Source organism: Cyanistes caeruleus, chromosome 5 (assembly GCF_971803275.1).
Source record: "Cyanistes caeruleus chromosome 5, bCyaCae1.hap1.1, whole genome shotgun sequence".
NCBI lineage: Eukaryota > Metazoa > Chordata > Aves > Passeriformes > Paridae > Cyanistes > Cyanistes caeruleus.
This window is the reverse complement of record NC_141705.1, coordinates 1331691-1344333: the sequence shown is the minus strand read 5'-3', so window position 1 is coordinate 1344333 and position 12643 is coordinate 1331691. Positions and strand designations below refer to the sequence as shown.

At 56.8% G+C, this 12643-nt stretch overlaps 2 protein-coding genes across 11 annotated transcripts in view; one reads left to right on the top strand and one right to left on the bottom strand.

Annotated features, from left to right (window-relative positions):
* Positions 1–12643, bottom strand: part of EXOC6B (exocyst complex component 6B) — a 270625-nt gene that overhangs the window by 124301 nt on the left and 133681 nt on the right. The window lies entirely within an intron of this gene.
* On the top strand, positions 9825–11715 carry LOC147652834 (uncharacterized). The gene is made up of 2 exons (XM_086891667.1): positions 9825–10143; positions 10722–11715. The coding sequence occupies exons 1-2, from the start codon at positions 9904–9906 to the stop codon at positions 11115–11117; spliced, it is 636 nt and encodes a 211-aa protein (XP_086747793.1). The 5' UTR covers positions 9825–9903; the 3' UTR covers positions 11118–11715.

Sequence of the window (12643 nt, the reverse complement as noted above, 5' to 3'; positions counted from 1 at the left end):
CCACTCCTCTCCCAGCCTGGGCTCCGAGTGCCCTGCCCACCAGCCCTCTCCCACGTTCTGGGAGGAGGAAAGGCCAGATTTGGGGACAAAATCCCATTTCTGGAGGGTTTTAGTCACAGTTCAGGCGATTCTAGTCTGGTTCCAACAAAAATGGGGATTTCCTTTCCCTCACATGGCAAGCAGAGTCCTGGGCTGTGTCACCCTCACCTGCCCGAGACAGCCCCAGCTCAGGGCTCCATTTTAATTTGCCTGCAGGTGCCAAACACCATGTCCATGCTAAAAACCCACTCAGTCCAACCTGGATCCCATCTCTACTCCCCCCTCATCACTCTGGAATTCCATGGGAACACCCCAAACCCAGCCCCAAATGCTCAGCAGCTCAGAGCAGCAGCTTGGATGCGACAGATTTTAACAAAAGCAGCCCGTAAGCTTTAAAACCTTACAAATTACCCTTTTTTTTACCCCAAAATCAGCCAAAATGGGCATAGTTTTGTATTTTTTAGGGTCCAGCACTTCGCCAAACACCAGGAACTCCCCACCAGCGAGGAAGGAGCTGCCAAGAAAAGCAGAAGATCATCCCGACATGCCCCGGAGATGTGCACGCCGATAAGGGAACCCCGGTAGCCACTAACGAGGCACAAGGAGGCCAAAAGTGCCGCTTGGAAAACCTAAATATTCCCACCAAATCTCAGGGAGCGCCTGGTGGACTCGCAGGTGCTCGGCAGGGATCAAAAAGGAGGCTCCTGTTTGTTGACTGTAAACACCCCCTCGATACCGAAAACACGGAGATGAAGTGGAGCAGGAATTGCGTGGGGGGAAGAGAGAGCGGCTGGAAGGGGCCTCTCCTCCCAGCCGGGCAGGATTTGGTCTCTCTCCAGCCAGCCCTGACCTCCAGCCGTGTCCTGGAAAAAGCGGCAAATCCCGAGTTCCGTGGGGAATTTCGCGTTTCGGGTTCCTCGGAACGGGCTCGGAGTTCAAAACAAATGAACTGGGAGCTGGTGAAGAGGAGGGAGGCCAAGAAGCACAAGGAAAGGTGACCCCAAAGGAAAGGAGGCTCCAAAGGTCAGCAGAGGTTGTGGCTCCCCATTCCGGGAAGTGCCCATCCAGGCTGGGCAGGGCTTGGAGCAGCCTGGGATAGCGGAAGCTCATCCCCATGGCAGGAGGGAACTGGATGGGATTAAAATCCCTTTTAGGCCAAATCATTCCATGATTCCATGAAATCACCGAGAACCAGGCAGGGCCTCAGAAATCCCACCTGGAAGAGTCTGTGGAAGACCCAACTCTCCTTTCCTCTCTCCCGTCCTTGGCTTGGCTAAATTCATTTAAAGCAAACTTTGAAAGCGATGAAAATCGACAAAGAAAAAGCAAGATTAAAAAAAATATAAAGTTCGAAATCCGGGTCCAACAGATTCAATGCCCTCTCCAGCTCCACTGAGCCCGAGCTCCCGGCCAGGGACAGCAGGGAGCACATGGACAAGGACACAGGGATAACAGGGAACACAGGGACATCAATATATCAGGGAATTATCCCAAATCTCGCTCTCTCCAGATGAAGATGCTGCAGGCTTTCCCTCAGCTCTGCCCCAAGAGCCACCAATCCCCCCAGGCTCAGCCTCTCCCGCTCCCCACCGGCCACACAAGGGTTAACCATGAGGGAAAAAGGTGAGATTCCCCCTTTTCCTCCTTCCTCCCAGCAAAGCAGGCCATTACCCCGCAGCCCCATTGTTCCCAGCCCTGGATATGGGAAGCAATATCCATTTTCCATTTAGAGCAGGGCAAAGCCTTTAATTTCAGCCTCCTGCCTGCAGCTGGAGTTCCCTTTTAACTGCTGGGCCGCGGGAGTGAAGACAGTTTTATATGGAGGAAAACGCTGCAAAGGCCACTTTAATATGGTCACATGTGGGAAGGGGGAGCTTTTCCGAGGTAATGAGGGGCAGCGGGATATTGCACTTCCCATCTGGCTGCTCGGCACAGCAGGGAAAAGGCTCTCCTGGCTTTTTAAGGACAGGCCCCACTGCAGTAAAACCAAACGCAGCGAAAAGAAATGCCAAATAAAGCGTGAGGAGGAGATGCCCTCTAATGTTGGAGCCCGGCAGCACATCCAGGGATCGGGGGGAGAGTTGGGATGAGACAGAGCGCGGGGGTTTGGGGTGTCCTGGAGTTTTGGGGTTGCCCCACACCTGGGACAGGTTGCCCTGGCTGAGGGGTGCCAGGGCTCAGCTCCTTGGCCACGGCCACCCAGGTTGGTGTGGCCCCGGAGCGTGGACCTGCAGTGACCCTTCCTGTCCTGTCCATCCTATCCCATCCTGTCCTATCCCATCCTGTCCTGTCCTATCCCATCCTGTCCTGTCCCATTCTGTCCTGTTCTATCCTGTCTTGTCCTGTCCCGTTCTGTCCCGTTCTATCCCATCCTCTCCCATCTTACCCCATCGTATCCCGTCCTATCCTATCTCATCCTGTCCCTCCTTTCCCATCCTGTCCCATCCTAACCCATCCCATCCTGTCCCATCCCATGGATCCCATCCCATCCCATCCCATCCCATCCTATCCCATCCCATCCCATCCCATGGATCCCATGGATCCCATCCCATGGATCCCATCCCATCCCGTTGCTGTCCCCCCGACAAATCTGCCCTGCAGAGATGAGGGAGCAGCGTTGGAACAGCCGGATTAAGGAGCCTGGCTTTGGGATTCCAGCCTCAATCCATGGAACACCTTCCCAAAGAGCTCCTGGAGCAGGCGGCTCCTTCCAGAGCCTTCCCAGCTCCTCCTAATTAGGCGTTAATTGACCCAGCCTCTGAGCCGGGACAGCAAAGGAGGAGTTCCCATCCCAAAGGAGCATCCCAGGAATGCAAAGGGCTCAGATGGATCCGAGGGATGAGAAGGCTAGAGATGAAATCCCTTCCAGCCCGTTCCAGGATTCTTCCCACTTCAGTCCCTTTTCCAGCTCCACTTTTCCCAAAAGCAGGAATCCCCAGTTTGCTGGGAAATGAGGAATTTTTACAGCCTGTGAGAGGTGGAGGGGAGGAATCCGCTCTCCTCAGATCCCAGGAATTCAGAGAGATCCCGATCCCATCCCCTGCTCCAGCTCTGGTGCTGTCAAGGGGAGAGAAAAACCCAGGAATTTTCTCTTTTTTCCAGGGAATCACCATGAAAGCAGCAGCTGGAATGTGGGGACCAGGAGGAGGAAGCCAAACTCTGGACATGAGCAGGGTTTCTCCTCTTGGAGCAGGACAAAGCCACCAGTGACTGAAAACCACCACCGGCAGAGGGATGGAATTCCAAGGAATGGAAACGTGATGGAAAACCAAGGAATTGCGGATTTGGGGGGAAAAAAGAAAACCTGGAGGAAATAAAATTCCCAGAATTGCCTGCTGAGCCTGGAGGAAGGGTCAGGGAGATCCCATCTCCAAATCCTGGAGCCAGCTCTGCTCCCAAGATCCAAGCGGGGCTCTGGTGTCTCCCGTCAAACCTCCAAGTATGGAATCCAGATCTGCTCCACTCTTGGAAAGAAATATTAAAAATAAATAAATTGGGATTTTTTTATTCCTTGGCACTGCAGGGGAAAAAGGCGTGGAACTGGGAATAAACGTTGGGATAGAAACCTTTTTCCAAATGCCACCAGTGCTCCCAGCTCATTCCCATTCATAAAACAGGGAAAACCAGACATTCCCAGGACACAAAAAGAAGCAGCCCCTGCTCTGCAAACAAGTGTTTTAACCTCATTCCATTGAAAACACGGAGCAGAAAATGGAATTTCTCTCCCAGGAGGCCTCTGAGGCAGAGCAGAGGGAGCCCAGGAGCCGTCAGAAGACACCCCTTGCCTATGGATTAGCATAAATCCAGAAATTCCTGGTTTTCCCAGCAGGAACAACCAGCTCGCCCTGCACAGGGTTGTTTCAGCCCGGGTGTTGCTGAAAAATAACACAGCAATGGCCTGGACAGGGAATTCCAGCTTTTCCAGCACTGTTCTCAGCAAATCCCGGAGCGAGGACACCCCGAGCCACAGGACAGATCTGGGGCTGGAATAGACTTGGATGGATTTTATTCCATAGGTTTATCCAAAGGCATCCTGTGCCATGGACACTTCTGGTGTCCACAAGAGCTTTGTCAACAGCTCAGGGAGAGCAGGAGCTGAACAGGCTGGGAGTCCTGGAAAACCATGGGAATGGATCCGACCAGGCCTGGGCTGATCCCAAAGGAAAGGTGGGAATTGTGTCCCGGAGCCCCTCAGGTCAGGCCCCACCTGCAGAGCTGCCCCAGCCCCGGGGCCAAGAGCAGGAGGACGTGGAGCTGCTGGAGAGAGTCCAGAGGAGGCCCCAGAGCTGCTCCAGGCCTGGAGCCCCTCTGCTCTGGAGCCAGGCTGGGAGAGCTGGGAATGTTCCCCTGGAGAAGGGCAAAATGCAGGGAATGCTGAGAGTCCCTGCAGGGGCTCCAGGAGAGCTGGAGAGGGACTGGGGCCAAGGGCTGCAGGGCCAGGAGCCAGGGAATGGCTTCCAGTGGGAAAGGGGAGATTGGGCTGGGATCTTGGCAAGGAATTCCTGCCTGGGCTGCAATTCCCAGATTTGCTGGGGCTGATCCCTGGATCCCTGGGAGTGCCCAAGGCCGGGCTGGACATCAGGATTGGATCCACCTGGGATCCTGGGAGCTGTCCCTGCCCATGGAATGGGATGGGATTGAAGGTCCCTTCCATTCCAAACCATTCCGTGACTCCAGGCTGAGGAACACAACGCTCAGAATTCCATCATCTCCCTTACAAAAATCCCATTCGTGTGACAGAGCTGGAATCAGTGACTCACTGTGGTTCAGAGGAGTTAAAGCCCCAAAAAGCTGCAAACCAGCCCCAAATCTGGGGCTCCCTCACACCCTGGATAACCCCACAGAACCTCAGCTCGGGTGCTCTGATCTCCAAAGCCGGAGGGAGCCCACGGAAAAGTGAGAAGTTCAGGAAACAGGGATGGGCAGCTCGGCCCTGTCTGGGCTGCAGCTCTCCCTGTGCCACCACAAAAGGGGATTCTGGAGGAGCAGAGACTTTGTGGGGCCCTGGCAGACCCCAAAAAGCCCGGAAGGAATTCCAGACATCTGGAGCCTGATCCCTTCCCAAGCACCGGCAGAGGGGAGGGTGGGATGGAGAATGGATGCTCCAGCCCAGCAGGAATTCCATGGATGAAGACAGAGAGAACATCAGGATCTCCATGCCTGAAGCACGGGGATGCTCCCATCCACTCCTACCTCCCATGGAATTTTTGAAGTGACATCACACCCAGCAGGCCTGGTTCCAAGATCTTTTCCCATTTCCCTTTGTCCTGGTTCCAAGATCTTGTCCCATTTCCCTTTTTCCTGGTTCCAAGATCTTGTCCCATTTCCCTTTTTCCTGGTTCCAAGATCTTTTCCCATTTCCCTTTTTCCTGGTTCCAACATCTTTTCCCACTTCCCATTTTTCCAAAACCTCACAGGTTCCAGGGAGCTCTGGAAGGGGAGAAGGGACAGCAGTTGTCCCCTCTGAGTTTCCTTCCCTGCCCAGAATGTAACCTCTGGAAAAAGCAAGGAAGAGCTTCCAGGAGAAAGGGTTTTCCACCTTTGAAAGCACAACTGGGAGGAGACACAGCAGATCCAGGAGCTCCAGGATCCTGAGGCACAGCATTTTTTGGGAAGGAACAAGGAGAGAAGCTCTCCAAAGAAATGCAGAACTCCTGGACACACCAGAACCCTGCTGGAGGAGCAGATGGGAATGCTCCTCTTCCTCAGGGCACAGGGAACACCCTGGAGCAGGAGACTCTGCTGGCCAGATCCAATTCCAGCCTCTTCTGGAATCATGGAATTACTGAGGTTGGAAAAACCTCCTGAGATCATCGACTCCAACCACTCCTAGCACTGCCAAGGCCACCACTGTCCCCTGTCCCCAGGTGCCACATCCACATGGATTTTAAATCCCTCCAGGAATGGGGACTCCATCCCTGCCCTGGGCACTTCCAGGGCCTGACCGCCCTTTCCATGGAGAAATTGTTCTCAATATCCAAAGTAAAGCTCCTCTGGCACAGCCTGAGGCTGCTCCCCTCATCCTGTCCCTGTTCCCTGGGAGTGCAGACTGACACCATTCCCTATTTTCTGATCTGGTCTGTCCCAATCCGGGCCAAACTCCGGCATCCCAGCTGCAAGGGAAGCACCCGAATCCAGGGAATTTCAGGAATTTTCAGGCTGAGGGAAGCTCAGCCACAGCAAATCTTCCGAGCAACCCAAGATGCAAATTCCACTTCAATCCCATTTCGGAGATTCCAGTGGGAATGGAGATGTGTTTTTCCTGGAATGCCAGGAGGGAAATTCCATGTCCTTGGTGCTGCTCAGCTCATTTAAGGAGGGCAGTGCAGGGGTTCAGTCTGGATCATTTCTTCTGCTCCTCTGCTCAGCCAGGAGAGCTTTTCCTCAATCCAGCCCAAATCCAAGATGGATTTCCCATCCCTTCATCCCAGTTAAAAGACAGCTTTGCTTGGATCAACACCGGACACATGGCCAGCCTTGAAACATCGGGTTTGGATCCCTCACCCCAATTCCCGGGAATCTAAAGAGGTTTGTTCATCCAGCAGGAACAGAACGGCTCCAATCCTCCCTGAGATTTCCCTCAGGAGCCTTTTGGGATGTTCCAACGTTCCCTCTGGAAGAGCTGGAGGGAGGAATTCCTTGGGAAGTGCTGGGCACAGGGCTGGGCCAGGCCAGAGGGACACTCAACCTCTCCAGGGTGACGGCTCCGGCTTTCCCAGGCGCTGCTGCTCCGGAGGGCTGGAGAAGCAGAGGAACAAAGCTGCTCCCAGGATCCAGAGCCCGCAGGTTATCCGTGAGGGGCAGCAGCCAGCGGAGCATCTCCACACAGCCCAAGATCCGCTCCTTCTCCCGATTTTCCACGGCTTGGATTTTGTTTTCAGCTGGCACAATCCATCAAGAGACAGCAGGTGTGTCCAGAGCGATGAGCAGGACCAGGAACGGATCCGGCCCTTCCCAAATGGAGCAGCTCCAAGGACAGACCCAGAGCCCTTCTGCTGCCACAAAGAGGCTTTTCCACATCTCCTTCATTCCTGCTGAAAACTTCCCGGCACCCTGAGCATTCCCAGATCCACCTGCCCCTCCCTGCCCCCAGAGCTCCCCACGGGAATGAGCTGGGCCCAAAATCTGCCCGAGGAAAGGGCAAGGAGCTCCTGGGCTGCCCGGGGAAGGTGGAATCTTCCAAATGCTGCAAGGGAAGAAAAGCTCAGCCCCTGATTTATCCCACTTGGAGTTACCCAGGATCAGGCCCCTGCATTCCAGAGGCCAAGATATTCCCAAGGGAAGGGGCACTGACCTCAGAAGGGTTACAGCAACCTGCAGGGGCTCCAGGAGAGCTGGAGAGGGACAGGAGCCAGGGAATGGCTTCCAGTGGGAAAGGGGAGATTGGGCTGGGATCTTGGCAAGGAATTCCTGCCTGGGCTGCAATTCCCAGATTTGCTGGGGCTGATCCCTGGATCCCTGGGAATGCCCAAGGCCAGGCTGGACACTGAGATTGGATCCACCTGGGACAGTGGGAGCTGTCCCTGCCCATGGAATGGGACAGGGAGGGGATTTAAGGTCCCTTCCCACTTCCATGACTCCAGCACCCCTCAACACCTTCCCCACACAGGATCCAAGGTGCTCACCGGGAACATCCCCCCAAGCGTTCCTAGAAGCCCAGACTGAATCCCTGGAGCAGAAACCCCCCGTGTTTTTCACCCAGCCTTTCCCTCAGTGCAATCCAATGAACCAAATCCCTGGATCTGCAGCTCCAGGGGCGAGGCTGGACTGGCCGAGCCCCGCGCCCGGCACCGCTCCGGAGGATCCCGGCGCTCAACAATGGGGGATCTGTCAGAGCCCGGCCCGGCAGCAGCCATCATCTGTTTCCCATAACTCCAGCTGACCTAAACTGAACAAGTAGCCTGTGTTTTCCATCTGGAAAACTCCACGGAGCTGTTCCCACCCTAACCCTCTCCCTCCCCTGCCGGAGCCAGGCTTTGGAGAAGTCACAGAGTGATGATGTCCACAGGGATTTCCTCGTTATCCCCAGCAGCAGCACTGAACATTCCCAGGTTGGGATTTTGGTCCCTCCCAGGCGCCCTGCAAGGCTGAACACACCTGGATGCGCCTCTCTCCTCCACCTCTCCCCAAGGAAAATCCCAGCCCGACACTTCCCGGTGTAAAAACCAGCGGAGCCGGATGCCGGCCCTGGGCCTGTTTCATGATAAATTTAAAATCCATTAAAACTTTATCAGGAGCGAGCTGCCAGGGAAACAAACAGATTCAGGACGAGCCCCACAGGGTCTTCCACGCGAGGCCAGCGTGCAGAAAAGCCCTGGAGGACGCTGCTGGTGGGGAAAGCTCCGTGTGCGGGCTCCGGGAAGGAAGGGAGGGAGCGCTGGGAATCGCTCAGGAGCCTGGAAAGGAAGGATCCGACCCCCAGAGTTATCAGCTCTCGTCGGGGCTCCCATCCATGGGAGGGGAAAAAAATAACCTCCAATTAGGGGAAAAGCAGGATGAGTCCTTGAGGAGGATGAAGGGCAGGTCCAGAGGGAGGAGGAAGGGAAATGTTGGGAATGGGAACACAACCTGCACCAAATCCTGCCCGTTTTCCACACTGCTCTGGGGCTTGGGCTCCCTGAGAGCCGAAAAGATCCCGAAATGGGGAAGTTTCTGTGAGATGATGTGAGGTCAGAGCCCTTTGTTTTCCCTCTGCCTGGATCCCCGTCCCGGCCAGGAGCCTCAGCTCGCTCCCACAGCTCCGCCGTGAAATGTTTGGGTTGGAAAAATCACATTTGCATCTTTATTGTTGTGTTCTCTCCTGGCAGGAGCAGGGCGAGCAGGGAGAAATTAAAACAGGATCAACTCGTAAATAAACCTCCTGTTCTGAGCACATCCAGCAGGAGCTGCACCCCCGGTCCTGGCAGCCCTTTTCCAGCTTGGGTCGTGCCCCTTCCTGAGGCAATCATCCATAAAAACTGATCCAAACAGAAAATTCCAGATGAAGGGAATGCTGTGGAGGCCACAGAGTCCCACAGGTCACACTCGGAGGAGTGGAGAGCACATCTTGGATGTTGGCAGGGAATGGCCATGGGATGAGAGGACTCGGGAAGGGATGGGACACCCAGAGAACCCGGACAGGTGGGACAGGTGGGAGAGTGGGAACCTCAGGAGGGCAAAAAACCAAGTGGAAGGTCTGGAACCAGGGTCAGGGCAGTGCCAGCACCAATCCCGGCTGGATGGGGAGGGAAGGGATTGGGAACAGCCCTGGGAGGAGGATTTGGGGTGGATGAGGCTGGAATGGCCCAGGCTGGGCTGATCCCAAAGGAAAGGTGGGAATTGTGTCCCGGAGCCCCTCAGGTCAGGCCCCACCTGCAGAGCTGCCCCAGCCCCGGGGCCAAGAGCAGGAGGACGTGGAGCTGCTGGAGAGAGTCCAGAGGAGGCCCCGGAGCTGCTCCAGGGCTGGAGCCCCTCTGCTCTGGAGCCAGGCTGGGAGAGCTGGGAATGTTCCCCTGGAGAAGGGCAAAATGCAGGGAATGCTGAGAGTCCCTGCAGGGGCTCCAGGAGAGCTGGAGAGGGACTGGGGCCAAGGGCTGCAGGGCCAGGAGCCAGGGAATGGCTTCCAGTGGGAAAGGGGAGATTGGGCTGGGATCTTGGCAAGGAATTCCTGCCTGGGAGGGTGGGGAGACCCTGGCACAGGGTGCCCAAGAGCAGCTGTGGCTGCCCCTGAGCCAGTTCCAACTGTTTCCATCCAATTCCAACCATTTACAACCAATTACAACCATTTCCAACCAATCCCAACCAATTCCAACTAATTCCAACCATTTCCAACCAATTCCAGGCAGTTCCAGCTGATCCCAGGCAGCTCCAGGCAGCTCCAGCTGGATGCAGACAGTGCTGTGGTTGTCGGGGTGTCCCAGGGCCCTTTGTGACACAGGGCCGTGCCCAGAGCCCTCTGTGACCCCGGAGCCACGGGGACACTGCCAGGAACACCCCCCTGCGCTTCCCGGGATCCCCCAGGATCCCCCCAGCCCTCTGAGGCTCGGGATCACGGAGATGGCGGAGAAGGCAAATCCCAAATCCCAGCCCAAGAAGGCACAGCCGAACATCCAGAGAAGGGGGCAGGTGAGGAAAGGGACGGGACGGGACACACGGATGGGATGGGATGGGATGGGATGGGATGGGATGGGATGGGATGGGATGGGATGGGATGGGATGGGATGGGATGGGATGGGATGGGATGGGATGGAATGGCATGGCATGGCATGGCATGGCATGGCATGGCATGGCATGGCATGGCATGGCATGGGCCAAGGAATGCTTCCCATGGCTCCTCCTGCCTGCCTGTGGGACACAGGGAATGAAAGGTGGGACACAGAGAGCCACAGGTAGGACACAGGGAACAAACCACAGGTGGGACACAGGTACAGGTGGGACACAGGTACAGGTGGGACTCAGGTGCAGTGGGGCTCAGGTGCAGTGGGGCTCAGGTGCAGTGGGGCTCAGGTGCAGTGGGATTCAGGGCAGCCAGGGCCAGTCCCCCGCCATGGGATGAGGCTGCCAGGGCCACCCAGCCCAGCTGGGACACCGGGAGCCAGCACGGCACCCTGGGACACCCCTGGAGATGGCACCGAGCACCTTCCCCAGGCCAGGAGCTGTGACAGCAGCCAGGGCCACCCTCACTGCCCCTCTGTCCCCCGCAGGTGGCCGTGCCCCCCGCCAGGCCGGCCCAGGAGGCGCCGGCGCCCACCCGGCCCGCCCGTGACCCCGGCACCGGCCGCCAGCCGCATTCCCCCACGCCAGAAGCACCCTCGACCTCCGTCCAGAGCAGGGCTCCAGGCACCAGCCGCAGCGTCCCCAGCACCCAGGACACCCCCACGACCAGGGACAGCACGGAGCCGGCCCCCAGCAGGGCCAGGGTGGGCCGGCTGACCGAGGCCGGGCTGAGGCAGCTGGGAGGGATCTCCAGGTTCCAGCGGGTCCTGGAGTGGCTGGACGAAACCTTGGCCAGCAGGGACGAGGCCATGGCTGAGCTGCGGGAGGAGCTGCAGGAGGAGCTGGATGGATACTGCGAGCCCCAGGAGCACGGGAATGATTAGGGTGGAAAAGTTCGCTGAGATCATCGAGTCCGACCGGACCAAACTCCACCAGGGCCACGTCCAGCCCCTCCCTGGCTGCCCCCACCGCCCTGAGGGACCTTTTTGGACAGGCACCGAAGAGGGGAGCTGAGAAGGCAGAGCCAGACCCTGCTCAGGACAAACTGAAACACAGGAATTCCCAAGGAAATTCCCAGGAAAACGCCGGGGAGGATGATCCAGCACCGGGACAGGCTGCCCAGAGGAGCTGTGGAGCTCCATCCCGACGGGACACGGACCCGAGAGCCCCCTGTAGCTCCACGGGGAGCTGGACACGGCGATCTCCAGGGGCTCCCTTTGCCCGTGGTGCCATGAGGAGGGGGATCCCCTTCCCTATGGAGCTTCTGGAATGCCTTGGGTTGGAAGGAACCTCGAAGAGCACCCAGTTCCACCCTCTGCCATGGGCATGGACACCTTCCATCATCCAAAGCTTCTCCAAGCCCCGCCCAACCTGGCTCTGAGCGCTTCCCGGGTCTAGAAACAAAACTAAGGGTGAACCTTCCCACCCAACACCTGTGGAAAACACGTCCTGGAGCATCCCAATAAAGAGCTCTTACACAGATCCGCCCTTGTCCTTTGGTTAATACCTGAAACCATGACAAGATGCAACAGGAGCAGCTTTTCAAGCCTCTGGTTTTCCCAACAAGTTCGTATCCTGAAGGATTCCGTGGGGTTTCAATCCCACACCACAACCACGGCCGGGGAGAGACGGGGAAGAGCCAAATCCCTGCTCCCCACGCGGCCCCTGTGGGCTGCGAGGAGACGATTAAACCCCCACAGAAAGGTGAAACCCGAAGATCACAAGCCCCCCAGACCTCCAGCTCCCACCTCCAAACCATAAAAGAGTTCCTTTTCTCCCCCGCCAAACCCCGTGGATTCCAAAGGATCCGAGGAAAACCCTCTCCGAGGGCAACGCCGCCCTTGGGAGCACCCCAAATTTTGTGTACTGCCATTTCGGAGCTTTCCCGTCCCCTTCCACACTAAACAGCCCCAAAATCCCGTTTTTTTTGTGGGAGCTTCTCCCGTTCCCGCCGCTCCCGGAACTGTTCATTGTGCAGACCCAGCCTGGCTTCCAGGTTTTCCTGAACAAAGGACTGAAACAGGGGGAATATGCGTCAGAAGCCCGTCCTGGACGCTGCTCGCCCCTTTTTCCTGCGCAAATATTTGTAAACACGCAGAGAATTCGTGTCCAGGCTGCTTCGGGAGCCTTCATAAAAACCAGGGATTTATTGCAAACAGGATGGGAATCATTTCCCAGCTCCCGGTGCTTATAGGGCTTTAGGATGGGAAACATAAAGAGCAGGAAAGCAGCGGCTGCAGCTGGGCTCCGAGCCCTGCCAGGGAGGGATGGAGCTGGGGTGGGAATTTACAGCTCCAGAGCCCCCCACAAACACCCCCCAGAAAAAGGGAAATACAGCCTGGAGTTTCTGGGCTGCAGGGGAGAATCCCCCGGGGTTTGTTCGCGGAGGGAGGTTCGGGGATAGGCTGAG